This window comes from Microcebus murinus, chromosome 15, assembly GCF_040939455.1.
Source record: "Microcebus murinus isolate Inina chromosome 15, M.murinus_Inina_mat1.0, whole genome shotgun sequence".
Classification (NCBI taxonomy): domain Eukaryota; kingdom Metazoa; phylum Chordata; class Mammalia; order Primates; family Cheirogaleidae; genus Microcebus; species Microcebus murinus.
The window spans coordinates 63463523-63486639 of record NC_134118.1 but is presented as its reverse complement, the minus strand read 5'-3'; the positions used below and the strand labels follow the sequence as shown (position 1 = coordinate 63486639).

General features: G+C 41.4%; 1 protein-coding gene across 2 annotated transcripts; it reads right to left on the bottom strand.

Moving 5' to 3' along the window:
• Positions 1-2720: 2720 nt before the first annotated feature.
• CASP3 (caspase 3) lies at positions 2721-23067 on the bottom strand. Of its 2 annotated transcripts, XM_076010692.1 has the most exons (8): positions 22940-23067; positions 16180-16298; positions 11600-11667; positions 9674-9798; positions 6699-6827; positions 6032-6207; positions 5618-5738; positions 2721-4464 (listed from the first exon to the last, which is right to left on the bottom strand). In XM_076010692.1, exons 3-8 carry the CDS (start codon positions 11650-11652, stop codon positions 4235-4237), a joined length of 834 nt encoding a protein of 277 aa, XP_075866807.1. In that variant the 5' UTR covers positions 11653-11667; positions 16180-16298; positions 22940-23067; the 3' UTR covers positions 2721-4234. The 2 variants fall into 2 exon arrangements, with proteins under 2 accessions (XP_075866807.1, XP_075866808.1); XM_076010693.1 differs by lacking the exons at positions 5618-5738; positions 16180-16298; positions 22940-23067 and having other exon boundaries at positions 4270-4464; positions 11600-11664.
• Between the last annotated feature and the right edge of the window lie 50 nt (positions 23068-23117).

Sequence of the window (23117 nt, the reverse complement as noted above, 5' to 3'; positions counted from 1 at the left end):
CTTCCTGCCACCCCCAAATGTTATTGAGAGTCAGTACTTACCCGTGAGGCTGAACAAAGAATGAAGACAAGTGGTTTGAAGAAAAGGAAATAAAAGTTTAATTTGCTGGCAAATGAGGATGGCAGATTCTCATCTTAAAGAACCATGTTCCCCCTTGAAGCAGAAATACAGGGTTTTTAAAGGAGTTTTTCAGCTTCGGGCTGTTAGGTCTGGTAGAGAGTAAACAGGTGGCAAGGAGGTGGCTAAGGGTGGAGAGCAGGCATTAGATTGTAGCTAGAAACCAAACTGCAGCTAGAATTGTTCCCTGATGTGAACATACACAGTAAAAAGTTCCCTAGCAGGGAAACTGCTATATAACCTACCCTGTTGTCTAACCTGTCACCTCATCTTTTATACAGCACCAACCTGTCAATCACCCCAAAGGTGGGAAACGGCAACCAATCCCACCAGGGGAAAGGCAGGACAAACTAGTGGTCTTATAAAGGGCAGCAGGTGCTCAGCCTTCCAGATCTTTCTTCACTCCTGGAGACTGACCTATTCCACTCTCTCTGGAACGTATTTTCCCTTTGTGTAGCTTCCTTTACTTTCATTCTTTCTTTTATGTGATAAACTGTTTGTATTAAGTTGCTGTGTTTGTGATCACTCTGTCATTGGTTGGACTTGGTACCAGTACTCATTCTTGACACTGGGAACCTGGGGACCAGGAAACATCCACACAGATGAATCTAACAGGGCTATTACTGTTTTCACTATGGCATCTCTGGGGAAGATGATCTCCTGACCTCCGTCCAGATAGTTTCATTGAGCCATCTCCTGTAGCTTAAGATACTAGAGAATGGAACACTCCTCTGCCCCTCTGGTCACAGGCCTCAGGTAGGAACGCAGGTTTTAATTCCTCAAAAAGGGTGAGGGGTTTAAAGAGACAACTTGTAAAACATTTTGCCCTTTGCAGATCCTTACTTCTGTTACCCAACTATGCTCAAATGTACCCTTCCTGGGGTTTCTAGGAACACTTCTCTCAGTGACTCTCCCTCCAGTGGTTCCAGTCTTTTTCTTGGCTGGATCCCTGCCACCAGCATTTAAACATGCACAGATCTCTCCCACTTAAGGAAACCCAAAACCCTTTCAGTTCACCTTCCCCTCTAGCTTCTTCCCTCTCTCTCCTGTATAGATGCACCAGTGTATTTAACCCACCTTTTTTACAGCTGGGTTGTTGCCATTTTTTACTAGTAAAGCAATGTTACTATGAAAAGCTTGCATATAATTTTCTATGCATACAGGTGTATGGGTCAGCTGGATTTCAAGAAATAATGTAACTGGCTCTCTGAATAAATCTCAATGACCCCTATATATTTTTTAATAACCCTCTCCCTTGACTACTTGGCCTTTTGAGCTGTTTCCCAGAAATGGTGCATCTTCTGAAAGACAAAGGAGCTGAGATTCTGAAGGCCCCTGGGCAGGCATCCTGACAGCAAGATTCACCAGCCCCCACAACCTGCCCCCAAGATGTGGCCTCTTCTTAGTTACAAGATGACCTGCCCCAAGCCACGTGGCCCCTCCTTGATCTTCCTCATTCTGAAAGATGGATTTGAGGCAGCATCTTCCCTTCTCCCCACAAGACTTGACATCTGTCTTATTAAAATTCCTTTTATCCTTGGCATTCCTTCTTGTTTCAATGATTGGATTTTTGTGTGATGAGCAACTAGACCTAGGCCGAAAACTCCTTGTGGTTGTGACAATAAGACTGCTACTGCAAAGACGAATGATGTGACAGGTTCCCTCCATGGGGAACTTCACCATTTCTCACCCCCACCAACATGAGAGAGTACATTTTCCCCAGGGCCTTGCCGACAGACTATGTTAAACTTTGGGATTTTTGCCAACGTGATGGATGACAGATGACACCCTAAATCTGCATTTCTCTTAACTGTGATGGAGATTAAGATCTTTACCCGGGTTTAAGGGACATCTGGGCTTCGTTTTTCTGTGAACTGTCTGTTCGTGCCGTGGCCCATTTATCTATTGGGTTGTTGGTCTTTTTCTTTTTAGAATCTGAGACCTCTTTATACAGCAGGGAGATTAGAATGGGCCAGATCTTCCCCATTACAGAACCACAGCTTTAACCGGGGCTTAAAGAACTCATTCATGGCACACTCTACTCCTCGGAAACAGGAGCCCCGTTTCTAATTGGGACAATTTTATTAATATTTTGTTTCTGATGTAAATATATGTTCATTACAGAAATGTTGGAAGAAATTTAAAACCAGCCACAGCTCCATGTCCTGTGGTTCCTCTTCCAAGCATGTAAGGTGACAGGGAGCATCATCCCAGGCACACGCCCTTCCCCAGGACACCAGCAGCAACCAGCAGCGCTCTGCTGTGTGTCCCTCTTAACTGTTTTCCTCCCCCTCCCCCTTTATCCCTATTTAAAATGTACATGGTGGGAAATGTTTCAAATTAAAAAATATGGTCACATGTAGGGACTGAGATGTGGGCAAAGCTAGTATCCTTGCTGGCACTGAGGTGGTTTAGGAACAGGACCTCCTGAGAGGACCTGGGACGCCCAAGAGCTCCGCTCACCCTATTCGGTGACTACCACCACCTCAAGGCGTCATTTGGTTCTGGTGCTTCCTCTTCCACTCTTCTGAATTAAGCTCTTGGTTAAAAATACTTTAACTTCCAAAAAGAACAACAATAACAAAAAAACTCAAACACATTGGTTAATTTTAAGTTTGAAAGTGTATTTTGAAATAAAATGCAAAAGAGGTTTTTATGAAATGGTCACACAAGAACATATCTTAAGATACCATGCCATGCTGCACTTACTGAGTTACAGGTCTAGTCAAAACAAATGGCTGTCATTTACAAATGTGAATTCTTCTCTTTAAGCATAAAGAAAGCTCCGGAGAAATGCCAGAGTGGGCCTCCAGGAGCGAGGCGGTGGGGGCCTGCACCTCCCCAGGGGCCAGAGGAGGGCTCTGGCTGGCTGACTTCTAGAGTCCTATGCACCATGGTCCTCTCATGCCAGAGAACAGTATAAAACAGTACTAGTATTTTCCTTTGATTATAAACTTCAACAGAAAAATAACTTACCATGCTTTAAAATTTTACTACGAAGAGTACTATAATTTTTATTGCGACATAACCACCTTTGAAAAAAATTTCCATCCAAGAAGTTTCTGATCTGGCTCAGTTTCTTACTTGGCGATTTGTGCCTTGGGGCGTCCTCCACACACGCCAGTACGGATGAAGAGACTAGCTGGTGGTCTTTCCCGAAGGTGCCTCCCACGGAGCAGGCTGTGCATGTCCCTGCTCAGGCTCCAACCACCTGCTCTCTAACTCCAGAGAGCCCGGCTGACCGACTTACTGTTCTTCGCTCACATTCCATTTTTATTACGTAAGTTGTATTTTAGTAGGTTCCTATAGAATTTGTGTCATCCTGTTAATGATCAACAGTTTGAGGTTTTTACACAGTAGCTCTTCAGATATTTTGCTGGTGTGTGAAGCTCAACTGACGTGCACAGGAACAAATACGCTGGCAGATCAGCTGCATTTCAGCACCTTATGGTTGTAGCTCCATCCCCTTATAAATGCTACATTTTACCCTTAAAAGCATCATCTTAGTTTGCTCATACTTCCTCTCGAATAAAATATTTACTTTCTTTTTCAATAGTAAACAATGACTTTTTTTTTTATAACAAAGACATGCTCAAGACAAACATCACAAAACCATAAGCTTAGATAAATGGTCTAAAACACAGTTGATTCATGTCTGCACATCAACTCTACACTAAAGGTTCCAGCCTTTGACCATGCCCACAGGTCCCTACGTTCTTCCACATAATCATTTTTATAGTTTGACAAAAACTAAAACACACCTTCCTAAGTGGGAAGATGTCGTCAAAATTCCTCACTGCAATGTTTCATGATTACTTAAAAATTCATAGCATAGCATTTTTTTGCTAATTATGAAAGTTGTAAATTTACAATCATTTCCTTTCATAAGGACTGCACCATTATCCATTTTTATTTATTCCTAGTTAAATTCAATTCCAACTACCTGATTTTGAGTCTGAGGTAAGCTTTGTATTGGTTCTACTACCATGGAAGTGGTATGTTTCAAAGAACCATCTAGAACATTCGATTGGATTTAAATGAGAGCAGAAAATACGGTATTAGTTGTACTGTTTTCTCCCTTGGCATACAAACTAAAAAAACCCAAACAACCATTTCTTTAGTGATAAAAATACAATTCTTTTGTGAGCATGGACACAATACATGGAATTTGTTTCTTTGCATGAAAAGTAGCTTCCAAGGAAAAGGACTCAAATTCCGTTGCCACCTTTCGGTTAACCCGAGTAAGAATGTGCATGAACTCGAGCTTGTGAGCGTACAGTTTCAACATAGCACAAAGTGACTGGATGAACCAGGAGCCATCCTTTGAATTTCGCCAGGAATAGTAACCTAGAAGGCCAAATACAACCAAGATACCATGAATATCTGGTTTTAGTTGGTCTAAAGATTATTATGTAATCAGAAAGGTAAATAAAAATAACCATAAACTCCTATAGGTTTTATTAGCCAAAAGAATGGAAAAATTACACCTTTGGTTTCCGGAGAAATTATGCTGTAGGGGAAGAAAATGTGTGCTGTGTATATACCTCTGCTTTCAGCAAAAGAGAATCGTGGACTCATAGCACCATTAAATTACTGAAAGTTTTACTTTCTGGGCTCCCCCTTCCAATAGGCAAGAATGGTAAACATGCAGAAGATGAGAAGATACAAAACAAAGAAAAATGGGAAGGACCATTATGAGTTGCATGGTGTTTCAATCAGATGCCATCTTATTTTAATACTGATTTAGCCAAGAAATAAATTGCTTTGAGTGTCCTGTCTACAGAGCATCTGAATGAAGCATAACACATTGCAGAGTATTCAAAAAGTCCCGAGAAGAAAATAGCATATTTATTGTACTTTTTTTTTCAGATTAACTATTAGACCCATTGCTTTTAACTTAGAAGTACTTCACCCAGGAAGATGACTGGAGAATAACGGAAACCATATTGGGCATATTTAAAAATGTTAATACTGTTTAAAAATACATTTACAACTTTAAGCTTCTAAGCTCTCCGACATTCTGAGTTAGCTGTGTAACAGCTGTATGATCAACAAACATTTATTTTTAAGATGATGTGCAACAGAACTGCAAAAAAGTAGAGGTTGACAGCATATTCACATGTCATTTTTAACTTCTATCCTCTCTTATACTAGTCACATGTTTATGCTTTTTATTTCCTATCTTCCAAAGAATTCCTGGAAAACATACCTCTCTTCCACTCTGTGGCCATACAGTATACTATTTGGTATTAAGTACATGGATGGCAATGTGTTAGTCTACTCTTAGATATGCATATTTTCTAGCCAGACTTGTGGCTAAAGACAACTTTTTGAGATCTCTCTGCGATTAGCGTACTCTAAAATATAGACAAGTTAGCTATTCTTTACAGATATCAAAATCTTGACAGTCTCTGGAACAGACTCTTAATTCCACAGTTAGTCACACTGTAATTCATTTAAAAATCTGCAGGTAACATAACATTACGTGTAAGTATCTTACCAGGTGCTGTGGAGTACGCGTACAAGAAGTCGGCCTCGACTGGTATTTTCTGACACGCCATGTCGTCATCTGCACTGCTGTCTGTCTCAATGCCACAGTCCAGTTCAGTGCCTCGGCAGGCCTGGTCATTAAACAATAAAGATTTATTTAAAAAAAATACGTGTGTGCACACACATAACTTATTTCTAAGACATGGGAGGGCTGTGTAAAAATGGATGTTCATTACGCTGAGTCTTTTCGATACATGTGTAAAATTAAAATTTACTGCATATCTAAGTGGTGATTTAAGCGAATAAGAAAGTAACAATAGTTCATCAGCCTCAGGAAGAAAAACAAATCCTCTGGGTTATTTACAACGGAGTATATTACTCCCTGATTAATCCTGAATAACCAAATTGCTCAATTCCACATTACCTGAATAATGAAAAGTTTGGGTTTTCCAGTTAGACTTCTACAATAATCCCCTCTGAAGAAACTTGTTATTTTTTTCAGGTCAACAGGTCCATTTGTCCCAAAAATTATTCCTTCCTCACCATGGCTTAGAAGCACGCAAATAAAACTGCTCCTTTTGCTGTGATCTTCTTTAGAAACTGGAAAGATATTTACAAGTAAGAAGAAACCCAATTTTATTCAACAAGCTCAGATACACTGTATGGGAATAAGATGAAGGAACTGAGAACAGATCATCTAGACCAGGGGTCCTCAAAACTGTCCCTCAGACAGTTGCAAAGTGCCGGGTACATTCCACACATGCGCACTGTGGGCCCGGGATGAGTCAGCTGCTAAGCAGGACAGGCAGCGGCAGCATGGGCCGGATAAATGTCCTCAGCGGGCTGCATGTGGCCCGGGGGCCGTAGTTTGAGGATGCCTGATCTAGACCCAACCTCAGGCAGAGCAACACACCTCAAACTATTTTTGGGAGCTGGCATAAACAAATTCTTTTTTACTTCTTATTAAAATATGTAAGATTAGGATTGTGTACAGTATAATTCCACAATCCTTACACTTTATTATATGTACAAACATAGCTAGGTCATAGAATAAAATTGGACAGCAAAGGTCAACGGTAATTATTTCTTACCGTTATGCATCAATTCCACAATTTCTTCACGTGTAAGATCGTTTTTATTTCTGACTTCGTATTTCAAGTTCATGAATGTTTCCCTGAGGTTCGCTGCATCTACATCTGTACCTGACCGAGATGGCATTCCTTGAAACAGAAAGAATTACTTTTAATTGCACTTCCACAGAAGAAAAAGTACTTTGAAATGAACTATTCAGCCACTCACAAAATCCACAACAAGTTCTTCCCTTTAAAATGCTCAGAAAATTCGGTGACATTGTCAAATGAATTAAAAATAAATAAATAAAAGTAAAAAATAAATAAAATAAATTTAAAAATAAAAAAAATAAATGCTCAGAAAAGTCTAATTGTTTTGATCACAGTAAGACAAAATCTCTTTAGTTTCTTAGCTTATAAAGCTGTATCAGTGTCACAGCCATGAGGCGATCTTTTACAGCTGCTTAGACGGTGAAAAACAGAATCAACTTAAATGCCTAACACGGGTCTGAAAAACCAAATTATGATTTAATTATATAATGGGATACTATGTTGTCATTTTGTAGATAAAATTTTGCCAACAAGTGGTCACTGTTTAAAAAAAAAAAGACCAGAAAACACACAATCCTGTTTTTAAGAAAAAATTTTATATGCAGTACATACACACATCCCACACACTCAGAGGAACTGCATTCCTTTGATTCTAACTTCCTAACAATTTTAAGATTGTATTACCACTTTCGTATTATCTTTCCAGGGAAAAAACCCAAACATTAATACAGTCCATCAGGCATTCTGCTATGGGTAATCTCCTTTAAATTCTTCCAACTACCACGAGACGGTTATCGCTGCTGGCTTCATTCGTACAGACGTGAGACATGCAGCCGTAAGACAACTAGTCCACAGCAATAAAGCTGGCGTCGGGCTGCACCCAGGGCTCCTCCACCGCACCTTTCACAGTAATGTACAGGGTGACCCTATGATGTGCTAGATTTCAAAATGCTAACAATGTTGGTGGGAAACACACCACAGATTTGAGTAAATTTAATACATGTGAAGGCTATGTTCAAAAAGTCTAAATATATCTCTAAAATACTGCTTATCTCTGGGTAGTGTTATTACGAGAGATTTTCATTCTCCTCTTTTTGCCTATCTGTAATTTCTAAAATTTCTATTATGGCATACATTATTTTTACCAAACTGAGATCATCAAGGTTTTGTCACTGGAAAGGCTGAGGACACCATGCAGCTGTGACAAGGTCTGTGGGCTGCACAGAACAGAAATCGCTGGGCTGCCTGAGATGCTGTGGGAATCTGGCCTTCAGACTGCAAGCGAGGAGAGGAGCTCTCCGTAGCAACATCCAGACCGCTGGCCCAAATATTTGGGGGCAGGTGGTGGTGGCATGACATGCTTTTTTTGTTTGTTTGTTTTTAAAATAAAAATAGGCTCTACAGCGCAAATTCTATAGGAAGAGGGCATCACAACTTGCAATGAGAGGCAGAATATCTATAAGTAAAATTATAAAAATAAAAATTCATAAAGCAAAAATAAAATAAGGTTTTTTAATTTAATGCTTGAAGATGGTACTCAAGTTACAGTCAAAAGTGATAAAAATGGTGCCATTTAGAGACCAATTTTCAACTATTCTCTCCTTGCTCCTTATAACTAACCTAACACCAACTTCTGTTTCTCTTCCCAGTATAATCTGGCTTTCTTCCGTTTTCACCACTATTCTGGTAGGGAGTGCCCTAAATTAGATCTACTGCATCTAGTTTCTCTAATTAAACATTAATTCTAATATGAATAATATGCCAATTCGAAGAATTATCACAGGATCAACTTAAAAATGAAAAACAGGGAAACAGTTAAAACATTCATTCAAATGGTAAATTACGCAAACTAAATGAATAGTATTTATATTTAGGGCTTGTAGTATTATACACTCATTATAATAACATGTGAAAATTATGCAGCAACATGAAAGAATGCCATTAAGAATGCCATTAAGTAGAACAAACAGGATACAATATTGCTTCCATGTTACGAATAAAATCAAGCTTTAAAAAAACAACTGTCAAGAACAAATATCAAGTAATACACCAAAATGTTGGTTTTCTGGGGACTGTGAAGGATTTTATCTTCTATATTTTTAAATAAAATTTCTAAAATACGATATCAGAGTCACACTGTATATAGTACAGAGGCCGACAAGGGGATCTGGCAGTCAGGCCACAGTGAATTTGGGGAGTAGTTCAGTGGTAGAGACAGAAAACAGAGAAAGATTCAAGAGGGACTGGGGAGAAGGGACAAGGGCCAGCTTAAACTACATGTATTCAAAATTGAGGAAGAAGGAAAGGAGAGAAACAGCAGAGGAATCGAGAGGAAGCAGGGTAAGAAACAGGTGTCTTCAAGATGAGGGGTCCCTGTCAGCTTTGCAGGGCAAGAGGAAAAAGGCGACAGAGCACAGGAAGACAAAGGAAGCGAAGGAGAGCAGAAGGCGGGGTAAGAGATCAGGCTTTGCAGTCAGGCAGAACGAGGCTCCGATCCTGACTCTGCAGTTATACTGTCTGTGTGACTGTGCAAGTTTTTTAAACTTTCGGAATCTAACGGGAGTTACTTTCCGGGCTGTTGTGAAAATGAAATGAGGCAGTGTCTGTGATGTGCCCCGCAGTCCTACCACTTAGTGTTTGGTGAGAACCTTCCACTGGGAGAACGGGGCAGAGGGTAGCGCAGCAGGGGTTACAGAGAAGCAGGATGGAGGAAGCCAGCACAGGGGCAGGAGGCCAGCTGCTGGGAGGAGCAGACTGAACGGGGTAGAGGAGTTAAGAGTGCACGTGGTGGTGTGGGACCCGCGGGGTCCTGCCCTACGTCTGCCTCACGCTGCTCTGCGTCCTGGCTTATGTCTAATCACACACCCGCTGTGTGTATTATATCACAAGTATTAATACATGGCACAAATATCTGAAAAGGATCACAGATTATGTAAGCTACGTACCGGTGCTTTTATGAAAGTTCTTATTATTAATTATTATACATAAACCCATTTCAGGATAATCCATTTTGTAGCTGTTGTCCAGGGACATTCCAGAGTCCATCGATTTGCTTCCATGGATGATCTTTCTGTTTGGAAATCAAACAATGGTGCACAAAGGCAGAAATGACCAACCCTTCCGTTTACATTAATATAACTTCTATAACTCATAAGAACAGTTAACATTTTGTTAAGTGTTACCTACCAGTGTTACCTACTTTGTGCTACAAGCCTTTCCTCATTTAAATTTCACACCAACACATTTTACAGATGAGGAAATGACCTGCCGTGAGGCTAGTTAATATGCTGAAGGTTATGCAGATACTGTGTCGGAGCCAAGGAGGAAGGCAAGCATCTGGTGGATTTCACAGTTCAGACTTTTAACATCTATGTTTTCCTCTAAATTTTAGTAAAATGTCATTAAATATCTTTTATAATTTAAAAACTTCTTATAACTTTGTGAAATATTTTATTCTTTAAGAGTAAAATCTTAAAAATTATTCTTAAGTGATAGAAAGTCAACAAAACGAAAATATAAAAAGTCACTTATCCTAAAACCTCTACTATCTAGATCAGGGAATCAGTAAACTTTTTCTTAAAGGCCAAAATATTAAGTATTTTAGGCTTACACACCACCCTGTCTCTGTTGCAGCTACTCAATTCTGCTGGTGAAACTAGCCCAGGACAATATGTAAATGAATGGGTGTGGCTATATTCCAATAAAACTTGACAAAAACAAACCATAAGCCTGACCTCTGTCTGATCTAGACCAAGAATCCGGAAAAAGTAGATCTATGAACAGCCAAACACTGACACTTAAAGTCCATGTACCAATGCATTAAATTTTAGAGTATTTCACATTATACACAGTTTTAAAAATACTGCTGAAGAAGATTAAAAGTACATTAAAGCAGTCAAGGTCAGAAAAGAGCTATTTATTACATTTAGGTAGAAGTGAAGAATCCCTACTTTTAAAGAGAAAACCAGAACCCTGAAAGTTGAGTGACTTGATCTTCTGGTTGCACAGAATAAACTCTCTAAAATGAGACTGCATTTAAGTTTAATGTTTGGAAAAATCCCTTTGCTAAACATTATGAAATCTTTATTGGTAACTTTTTAACAGTACTGCTGTAATACTGTTACTTAGTAATAAAATTAGTTTGTAATTCTCAGGGCAGCCCAGAATAACTTTACTGGGCTTTAGAAATAAACTTTTAGAATTAAAAGTATCACAAGAGATGCCAAATGAATAACAACAGACATGAATTAAATGAAAATTGTTTGAATTTTATCTTCTTCCTTTCCCTCTCTGCTAGTTATCAGAAGCATTAATAAGCAGAATATTCTAAAAAGGAAGAAAAAAAAAAGTAAAAAATAACCCATAACTAGTCAATTCTCTAGACTGAAAATTGGCATTGCATTTTAGTCTTAAAAACTCATAAATAGGATCCTGTGGTATGAGCTTTATAATTGAAAAACCAAAAAAACAAAAAAACCTCATAAACCAGAGGTCAAAAAACTAAAAAATCTATCCCCGAACATAAAAGCTCTAAACCTCCAGAGATGTGGGAAGGTGCAGAGCACCAGACTCGTGAGCTCTGCCTCTCCTGTGGCCTTCGTTCCTCTGGTCCCGGGATGCAGTTTCCAACTGTGGGTCTTTCCCTGCACCTTCCCCACGGTCTGTGAAAGTTTCTGACCTCCGTTTTACAGATGAGGTTGAGAGAGGATAAGTAAATCTACATAAAGCCACGGAGCTGTCTGAGGTAGGCAGTCCGCTTGGTCTCCCTGGCTGGAGAGCCCATACCCTTTCTGCTTTCCCACTCCTCAAAGCTTGCTATACTCCACACACCCACCTTTCTCTGATTATAGAGGATCCATTTAAGTACTCACGTTTCCAAATTTTTAATGGATTTTGCATCCACTGAGTTTTCACTGTTCTCCATGGATACTTTTATTAACTAGAAGATAAAGAAAATGGAAGTTAATAAAAAAAATCAGTTACAAAACAACTGCATTATATTAGTTATCCCAGTGATTATTTCTCCAAATTAATAACCTAGTTTCACCTCTACTATTAAAGATTTCTTTGAGTCAGATCTGGGTAAAAGGATCCTTTGTAATAGCACATATAATGTAGCTAGAATCTCTCTAATTGAGCTATGAATTACATATATTGAATTATATAAAGTACACAGATAGGAAGTGTGTAGCTTCATGAATTTTTATATTTGTATGCCCTCACCAGATCAAGACAGAGGATTCCCAAGAGATACAGTACCAAAAATACCAAACTTCCATATAATGTTTACTCTTAAACTGGGCTTTGGAATCCCAGTAGTGGAATGGCCTAGTAAACCTATAAGTAAAAACTAAAGTTTTTGTTTTCCTACTTCCATCAAACAATTATATCTTACATAGTGAACCAGTCCTTATAAGCACAGCAACTACCACTCATTGGGCACTTAATATATACTGAGTACTTTGCTAGGCACTCATCTGTAATCTTCCCAATAATGCTAAAAGTCAGGAAACCCAGATTCTAGTGGTTAAGTGACTTTGTCAGCAGTCACAAGCTAAGTGATGAGCTCCTTCTCTTCCCACTCCACTCTCCTGCCTCCAAAGAAGCCAGCTCCTTCTACCTGGCTTCTGGAGTTCTGCCACGTATTCTCTGGCTTTCCAGAAGGAAAGGTATTTCCCATGGTAATCCACCTGCCTAAATAAAGAAGATAGAAAAACAAGAACAAACACAAAAACAAAAAACAAGAATAAAAAAAAAATCATTTTTTTTTTTTTTGTAGGATCAGGGTCTCACTATGTTGCCCAGGTTGTTCTCAAACTCCTGGCCTCAGAGTGCTGGGATTACAGGTGTAAGCCACTGTGCCCGGCCTTAATTTTTAAAGTCGTGGTAAAATATACATAAGATTTACCATTTTTTAAAGTGTATAGTATAGTGTGGCATTGAGTGCAGTCACACTGTTGTGATCCGTCCCTGGAATTTTTTATCTTCCTAAACTGACACTCTATTCCAAGGGCCCCCTTTTCAAAGTCTCTTGGAAAACATAATTTCTCCCTTTCTCAGGGCTAAGTTCCTTCCTCCCTTCTCCCCCAGTGTTGTGTGCAGCCAGGACAGGGAGAGAATATGGAGAAGAGTTAAGTGTCACCATTTCAATTTAACCAAAGAGGGGAGTGTTGCACTTTCTCCTAAAGCCCATCCATGTTTTGCATTTCTATAAAAAGCTCCCTGCTTTTCTACCATCCTACTTCCTGTAGGCTTTCCAGAAAACCAAGGGAGGATGTGAGCACAGCTAGGATGAATCATCTTTTCGTTAGTGAGCAAATATTTACACACTTTGTGCAGGTACCATTCTAGGCACCGGGACAGAGTGGGAGACAAGACAAAGTTCCTGCCTTAAGGAAGTGTTCACTCTAGAGAGGAGAATAATTTCATGGTAGTCCGCACTTATCAGGAGGTAGAGAATCCAGGACCCCCAGCGGATGCCTGGAACCTCAGATAGTACTGAACCCCATATGAACCCTATATATACTATGTTTTTTCCTTATACATACATAACTACGAAAAAGTTTAATTTATAAATTAGGCACAAAGAGATTAACCATAACTAATAAAGGTTACTTGAACATAAGCATTGCGATGCCTCGACAGACGATCTGATAACCGAGGTGGCTACTAGGTGACTGACAGGCAGGCGGAGTGCTCAGTGTGACGATGAAGGACGACGGGACGAGTCACTCCTGGTGGGATGGAGCGTGATGCGCTCGAAGCTACTCAGAATGGCCTATAATTTAAAGCTTATGAATTCTTCATTTCTAGAACTTTCCATTTAATATTTTTGGACCACAGTTGACCGTGGGTAACTGAAACTGAGGAAAGTCAAACTGTGGATGGGGGGACGGACTATTGTAGATGGATAATAAGATTTCAGATACTGGTAGGAATTACAAAGAAAATAAAATAGTGTAAAGTAATAAACCGGGAGTGTGGGCTATACTTTAGCTAAGGTGGTCAGGGAAGTCATCGCCGGGGTGACATTTACACTGAGATCTCAGACTGAGGCTGACCTTGCGGGGAAGGACTAGCAAGAACAAAGGCCCTGGGAGGGCGTGGTGTATTCAGGAACAGAAAGCAGCCCAGTCCCGCTAGTGCAGGGTGAAAGAAGGGGAGCAGCGAAGGGAGATGACATAGGAAGGGCAAGGCCAAATAAGGTCTTGGGAGATGAGAGGAACTTTGATTCTATTCTAACTACAAGGAGAACCACGGCACATTTTAAGCACAGGAGGGACAGCACACTTTAAAAAGACAACTCTGGCTGCTGAGTATAACCCCAGCACTTTGGGACGGCAGGGCAGGAGAATCACTAGAGGACAGGAGTTTGAGACCAGCCTGGGCAACACAGCAAGACTCCATCCTTACAAAAATTAAAAATATTAGCTAGGTGTGGTGGCATGCACCTGTGGTCCTAGCTACTGGGGAGGCTGAGGCAGGAGGATCGCTTGAGCCTCGGAGTTCCAGGCTGCAGTGAGCTATGATCATGCTACTGCACTCCAGCCTGGGAGACAGAACAAGACCTTGCCTGCAAAAAAATAAAAAGAAAAGGGCTGAAAAAAGGAGAAACAGAGAATAAAAAGCACACTGGTCGTTTCAATGTTACTTTCTTTATAAAGGTTAAGGCAGAGGGGATTTCCTTACCATACCAGCTAAAATTGACCTGTTTGGGGATTATTTCTTTCTACTGATTTCTTGGAAAATCAGATAAACAACTTGGTTTCAGATAGGTGGTGTGGAACCTGAGCACAAGTAGCTCCCTTTTGGTTTGGTCTATTGAGCACAGTGCAGGAACTCGGTCCAGACCAACAGTCTCCGGTGATTTTTTTTTTTGAATGCAGAGTCTCACTCTGTTGCCCAGGCTGGAGTACAGTGCTGTGATCATAGCTCACTGCAATTCCAAACTCCTAGGCTCAATCAATCCTCCCACCTCAGCCTCCCAAGTAGCTAGGACTACAGGTGTGCATCTCGAAGCCCAGTTAACAATTCTTATTTTTTGTAGAGATGGGCTCTTGCTATGTTGCCCAGGCTGGTCTTGAATTCCTGGACTCAAGTAATCCTCCCTCCGTGGCCTCCCAAAGTTCTGGGATTACAGGCGTGAGCCACCACCCCGGGAGCTCCTATAAATATTATTTAATAAAAGAGACAAGGGGTATAGGAGGTTTCTTGTTCTGTTTTAAAGACAGTCCATGTTAAGGCATGTTTTCATGCTGATAAGAAAGTGAGACATTAGTAAGGCAGGAGTAGAGAGTGAAGTCCCTGAAGGGACGGAAAGGCTTGGGCATCCGGCTTCCATATGAAGAGTAATTCACTTCAGACAAGAACAGGGACAGCCCATCTGCTGGGATGCGAAAGGAGACAAGGTATTTTGACACAACATAGGGAGCCTGATGAAATTGACAGAAAGGAGAATGAGGTACATCTCATATGATTGCACCTATTTTCCCTATATTTTAGAAGACAAACTATGATACAAGAATCCCCAAATGTCCTCATTCTATAGTCTCATGTGCACTCACTCACCTACTTTACCAAGTAATACCAACAACTAATCCTGCATAATGCTAGCAAAAGTGCATGAGATAGCCGGGCGCGGTGGCTCACGCCTGTAATCCTAGCACTCTGGGAGGCTGAGGCGGGCGGATTGCTCGAGGTCAGGAGTTCGAAACCAGCCTGAGCAAGAGCGAGACCCCGTCTCTACTATAAAATAGAAAGAAATTAATTGGCCAACTAATATATATATAAAAAAATTAGCCGGGCATGGTGGCGCATGCCTGTAGTCCCAGCTACTCGAGAGGCTGAGGCAGCAGGATTGCTTGAGCCCAGGAGTTTGAGGTTGCTGTGAGCTAGGCTGACGCCATGGCACTCACTCTAGCCTGGGCAACAAGCAAGACTCTGTCTCAAAAAAAAAAAAAAAAAAAAAAAGTGCATGAGATAGGCATGCGTATGCGCTACTGAAAAGAACGTAAACTGATAAGATCTCTTGAGATTCTCCTGACAACATGTCCCCCTACTCCCTAATAAAAACCTTAAATTCTGATTTGGTAAAATTACACTACTAAGAATGCATCCTAAGAAAACAACCCCAGGGGCTGGGGATGGTAAGGAAAGGGAAGAATATGCATTATTCATCCAAAAATTTAAAATACGAGAACAGAAAATAGTTATAGTATGTCCATACAATGATTAATACAGACATAAATTTTTTTTGAAGAACTTACCAAGGAGATAGGAAATGCTCACAATATAAGGCCAAGTGAAATCAGTCTATGAAAAAGTATCATCTCAGGCTGGGTGCAATGGCTCACACCTGTAACCCAGCACTCTGGGAGGCTGAGACCAGCCTGAGCAAGAGTCCCTGTCTCTACTAAAAACAGAAAAATCAGCGGAGCATGGCGGTACATACCTACAGTCCCAGGTATTCGGAGGGCTGAGGCAGGAGGATCGCTTGAGCCCAGGAATTCAAGGTTGCACTGAGCTATGATGCACGTCACTGCACTCTCGCCTGGGGGACAGAGTGAGATTCTGTTAAAAAAAAAAAAAGCATCATATTAATGAAAATATACACAAGACCAAAAATACTTATACAACCTCTTTATATATTAACATATTTATTAACAGTGGCTATCTCTTGCTGATGATTACTGGCAATTTATTTATCACTTAATATTCTATATCTTCTTTCTATAACATTTGCATTGCTTTTAAAGTTCAAAAATAGCAACAAATATTATTTTATAAAATAATATCAACAAAGGAAGACTGCATTGACCTGGTTTGTGCTAGGCAATTTCAACTCTCAGCCCAGTTTCAAGAGTGACAAAAGTAGGAGTATTCTCCTGCAATCAAAGTATAATAGCAACCCTTCCTTGTCTGCACCATGCTCTGTACCATGTTCCAATCTACCTGCTTTTCTCTCTTTCTTTCACATATACAATAAACATGTATTAGGTACAAGGAAATCTCAAACTTTCTTTAACCATGATTACTATGGAGCCCAACTTGTCCTTATGCATGTCAATTCCAGTGAGCAGACCACAAGACAAATTAATTATCCATCTGTGGTTGAGGAACAAGGTGTGGTTAACTTGGTTAACTGACAGAACACTACAGGGTGGCTAACAAGTCCGGAAACAGGTGAATACATAACAAATGGTTCATTGACACTGCATTACAACCCATGAGAAAATATCTTGGTTTCAAGACTTTATGGCTAAACTATAGAAAATGGAGTGAAAACACCATGGGCCTATGATATACACACTACACTCCTGGTAGAATAGCCACTATCCAGAATACTGTCAACACCAACTGCTGGCGAGAATGTGGAGCAACAGAAATTCTCATTCATTGCTGATGGGAATGCAAAATGGTACAGCAATCTTGGAAGATGGTTTGGCACTTTCTTATAAAACTAAACATACTCTTACCATATGATCCAGCCATATGGTAAATGTGTGCTGTTTGGTATTTACCCAAAGGAGCTGAAAATTTATGTCCACACAAAAACCTGCACACAGACAATTATAGCAGCTTTATTCATAACTGTCAAAACTTAGAAGCAACAAGATGTCCTTCAGTAAGTGAATGAATAAACTGTGGTACACCCAGACAATGGAATATTATTCAGTGCTAAAAAGAAATGAGCTGTCAAGCCATGAAAAGTCATGGAGAAAACTTAAATGCACTATTAAGTGAAAAAAGCCAATCTGAAAAAGCTACATACTGTACAATTCTAACTATATGGTAATCTGGAAAAGGGAAAACTGCGAAGACAATAAAAAGATCAGTGGTTGCAGGGATTAAGAGGGAGACAGCACAGAGGATGTTTAAGGCAGTGGAACTACTCTGTATAATAGTATCATGGTAGATAAATGTCATTGAAAATTTGTCCAAACCCAGAGAATGTACAGCTCCAGGAGTGAACCCTATTACGAACTAGGGAGTTTGGGTGATAATGAGGTATCAGGGTAGGCTCATCATTTGTAACAATCTGACAGTGTCATCTCCAGTCCCATGGTTTGCCTTGAATTGTCCCTTGGAATGAGATTGCCAAACGCAGGTGCTCAGGAACCCCTGAGTGCCCATCAGCTTCCCCCAACAACCAAGGCCCTAAAGGTCTCTTTTTGAATACCTCTGCCAACAATGCAGTAACTCTTAGACTGAAATATTCACTTTTAATAACTTTTTGCCTCTTTCCAGGAATAAAGTTGTGGGATAAAATTATTCCCTCCTTGTGACTGGTAACAGAAGCTTCAAATAGTAATCAGCTTTCCAGAATTTTGTAATATTTGCTTTTCGGCTCAGACCTATGTAAGATTTCATCTAAATATTAGGTGATTTTACTTAAAAGTAATTTCCCTTCTATACATCAAACTGACTTTCTAATCAATTACCAAAAGTTAGGAAAAATTTCAGATATATCAATCTCAACACAAGTAATTATAAGGTAATCATTTCTGATATTAGACACAAGATAGTTTTTTAGTTGTAGTTGGTGGCAGAAACAAAAACGTGAATTCTTTTAGAATAGGATTTAAAATAATGCTTTAGTATTTTATAAGGATTTCCCTGGAACAAATACTATAATGTATTTAGTTTCCTTCATTATTGGTACCTGAACAATATATACTGCTACAGTTATGAGTTGATCTTGATATGCTATTAAAAATTTATATGATGGTAAATACAATCCTAACAGTACCAGACATGTGGACATTTGCTCTCTACTTGTCATCATCTGCTTTTTCCACATGAAAGCCCCAGGCAACTCTTGGGAGCAGAGCCTGGTTCCTGCAGAGTGCACGTAAGTGTTACACTTAGCATTACCTCACCTCCATTAGCTAATGCCCAGCTGGATACAAGTTATTCTGAGGATGGTGATCTCATCTCAGAAGGATAAAAAATTATCTTCTAAGGAACATAATTACTGATTTAAAGGATAACAGGAGTTTAGGTTCTTCTTAGAACATATTCACTTGGCAAAGGACAAATAGGGAAAACAATGGGGGTTTAAAAAACACGTATGCTGGCACAGCAATGGACTTAACACTAATTCCTTCTAACTGTGCTGATGTGTGTAATTCTTTGCATCAATCCAGGATGCTGATGATAAGAAAGCACATTTAGGAACATGTATCAGGTCACAGCCAAGTTCTAAGTAGACCAACTGACAGACTTAGGTCTCACAATCACTTCCCTAGTTCCTGGAATCCCTTCAACACTTGCCATCAAAGCTACAACGGTCAGATCTTCAAAAGTTAAAAATGTTATATGCTGACAGTTCCCCTTGCTGCGGGCTCATACAGCTAGACCCTGAGCAAAAAGGTTCATAGGTATTGCAAGTTAGTCCTCTCAATGACACTCTGAAGCATAATGATCCCCATTTTATAGATCAGTTGATTGAGGCTTAGAGAGTTAAGTAACTTTTAAGTGACAGAGCCAGCATTCAAACTAGGATCTGACTCAAGAAGGCAGTGCCCACTAGTCTATAGACCACTTAATACCATTCAGGAGTGACACTACTAAATTTCAAGAAAGGAAACAAAAATCCACATCTTAGAAGCTCTAATTAAGATGACATAAAGACCATAAATAACATAATAGAAACTGACTGTAGAGATACCAAAATAGCATATAGTACACTTAATTCCAATTAATGAAAAAAAAGCAATAATGATTATGGCACTTTTGATGCCACTGGGTAATTTATTTCTAAAAGTAAAATAACCAGTTTCATGTTCAGCATTCAGTATAAGTCATTAAGACACATTTTTCTCTTGTCTCTATTTGCCTCTAAAATAAAGCTGAAGCATTTCTAAGTATGACTTCTGGGAAGACTACACTTCTGTCAAAAGATTTGAAAAACATCAGGGTTATATTTATTACCTATCAGAGGACAGTCTCAAAAGCAGTCACATTTTCAGATTTAGTAAATGAAACAGAAAGATCTGTTTCACAATAGTTTGGATAAGAAAAAACTTTTCCAGTAATGTATAGAGGTTTTATTGAAATCTTTTCCCATCTGGTCTCTGAATTTCTTTGGGGACATATAAGAATTACCAAAGTGGTTATTGTCATTGGGCCTGGTGAAGTCAATCTTTTAATATTTATTAGAAAAACAAGCAAACAGGAAAGTGAACTTAAATACAGAATAAACTAAGTTCAATTGTACATATGAACAAATAAGCCATCCTTTCCTTTTCTCTGGCTTGGGCCACATAACCGGCAAGACAGACTAGAATGTTCCTCACTATTCAAAGCCTCCGAGTTTATGCCACAAGTCAGAGAGAACACAGTACTTACTATATGTAAGGGGTCTGTGTTCCCCTCTTCCAAATAAAGTCCTATGATGATAAAGAGAGAAAAATGGGAATGTCCCTGCAGACCTAAGTATCTTGTATGAAGTGTAGAATGGAGGATCTTGGATGCCTTTTATAAAAATTATAGATAACCTATAATGCCTCGCCACTCCTACTGAGAACCACTGCTTTGTAGAATTAGATTCAGATTTAAAAACACTTAAAGAAATCCTGCCTGCAGAAGGTCCGAAACAGTCAAAAGTCAGAGTTAGCATTTATTCATTTGATATTTGCACCATTAATAATTTGCTAAACAGTACTGCGTGCAGAATGCTGTATTGGACTCTGAATGTATAAAGCAGTGGAATTCACGAAAGACTCTATCTATCCCTATTCAGGGCTCATATTTAATATCAATGTTCACTGATATTGGAAAGTGGCTCAACAAACAAGGCAGGTGCCAGACTGTGTTCAATACTTACCAGATAACTTAATCTTACTCTACCATAATGCAGAAGCTCTACAGGCCATATGTGAAGGCAAGAATAAAACATGCAGTGAAATAACTAACATTACATAAATCTAAGAATTTCCACATTTTATTTAAGGTGCAAATACCAGTGCTTCCTATCTTTGGGGAAGAGCTTGAAGAACTATCTATTAGTAGTATTAAGTACCAGAATCAGGGTAATGTCATTCATGAAAATAAAGATTGCTTTGTAACATTAAAAGGTGGATGAAGCAATAGGAGACTGTGTTAAATTGGTTTGAAAGCAAAACGGTAAAGCAGCATTGTAATTGCCTATATCAGATAAGATGCAAGTCTCTTCAAATGGCAGGCCGCAAGCAAAAGCAAATCTGATTCTACTAAGTCCAATGTTTCATTTCTTTTACTTTGAACAGGTTTTATTACCACACCCAATAAATTGGTCATTCATTCATTAAAATACATTTTCACTTTCAAAACCCTTCTTTTGCAAAAGAGCAAAGCAAAACCAAAGCTCAAACATCATGTTGTGATAGGGATGATTTAAGCTTTACATGTCATTATCAAAGATCATGTACAAAAGCACAAAGTGGCTGAGCACATTTTCATACAGGCTGGCCTGACCTCCTTGCTTAGCCCCTCCTCTGCTTTCTTGCATGCTCATACTGTTACAGTGACTCCATATTTCACCTCTACCATTCTTTTCTAGTCCACATCTTAATTATAATTTGCTAAATAATGCTAAACCAGATTTACTTTTTCTAGATAAGGCATTATCATTAAAAAGAATAATACTATAGTAAAAACACTAATGGATGGGCATTCACTTGTGCCAGGACCTGGATTTGGGGAAAGACAGTAAGGAGCACCATGATAAAGTCAGTCCCTCATGGCATCTGCTTACCATCTGGTAGGAAAGACAGCAAACAAGGAACTGCAAAGGATATGACATGCCCCTTGAACTGTTTAATGAGAGCAGAAACATAGGTAGGAGCTCCTATTCTAAGCACATGTGATGGGGTGAAAGAGGGAATGCAAAAGTGTTCCAGGCAAAGAACAGGTTTGAGGGGAACCTGAGCCAAAATGAAGACAAGGCAGGGGAGGGTTCTCAGGACCCAGCCAGTGCTGGGCTCTGTTAACCAGTTAATCCCCTAGGACCGCTTTCTCTGCCTGTTCGTAAAGAATGCCCTGGAAGTGGGGAGGCAAAGGCTGCTGTGGTCGGGTGAGCGCCAGCGGGGCTGACCTCAGAGATGGAGAGTGGACAGATCTGGCAGACACTGCGGAGGTCGACAAGGCTTGGTGACTTGGGGAAGGAGAGGGGTGGGCGAGAAAGAGCTGAGAGGGATGGTTTCTGGATTCCTGCTTGGGTCCCACTTACTGCTCAAGCAGACCCACTGAAAACAAGTGTGAGAAAGGGGATTTCAAGGCTGCCCACACCCGACTTTGGCCTTGGATACACACAGCCACAGGTATGAGCTGGAAGGATTTATTACACAATTGAAGTTTAATGCTTCGAATTAGCTTCCTAGAACTAAACCTCACAGTCAATACGAGAAAATCTGGGCTCCAGACACAGAAAGCAGCAAGACCAAACACCTCATCCAATAAAGGGAGGATCAGCACCCGGCCGCCGCCCGCTCCTCCCTTCCCGATCCCGATCCCAGCATCCGGCTGCCTCCCGCTTCCAGTTCCAGGCTCCTGGGCCCCTGGCCCGGCCGCCAGTCCTCCCACCACCTACCCCGGCCCGGCCTCCCGCCCCCCGAGCTCCGAGTGGCCGATCCCGTCTCCTGCTCCCCGAGAGTGGTGTGTCCCGCCCCGTGTCCCGCTCCCTGGCCCGGCCTCCTGCCCCCCCGAGCTCCGAGTGGCCGATCCCGTCTCCCGCTCCCCGAGTGTGGTGTGTCCCGCCCCGTGTCCCGCTCCCTGGCCCGGCCTCCTGCCCCCCGAGCTCCGAGTGGCCGATCCCGTCTCCCGCTCCCCGAGAGTGGTGTGTCCCGCCCCGTCTCCCGCTCCCTGGCCCGGCCTCCCGCACCCCGAGCTCCGAGTGGCCGATCCCGTCTCCCGCTCCCCGAGTGTGGTATGTCCCGCCCCGTGTCCCGCTCCCTGGCCCGGCCTCCCGCACCCCGGGCTCGGTGCCCCCGGCCCGGCTTCCCATCTCGCGGGTCCCGGCCCCGGGCCCAGCCTCCTGCGCCGCCGGCTGCAGCGCGTGCCCCCGCCCCCGTCGTGGTGGCAAAACAAAGGATCCGCGCCCAGCGCGCCCATCTCCTCCGGCTCCCTGCAGCGGCTGCAGCCCCGGGCAGGTCCCTGGGGTGGCGCCGGGCTTGGGAGGCCGGTGGCGGCGGGCCCGGGGCGGACGGCGCCGCGGCGAGGGCGGCACTCACCGCACGGCCTCCTCACAGCCACCAGCCGCTCGCCCGGCTCCGCTTCTGGAGGCTTCCGCGCCCCGCGGGCCCAGGAGGTGAGCTCGGGCGCCAGCCCCCGCCGGCGCCGCCCCCGGCCCGCCCCTCGCGGCCCCGCGCGCCCAGCTCCGCCCTGACACGTCCCTCCATCCCGCCGCAA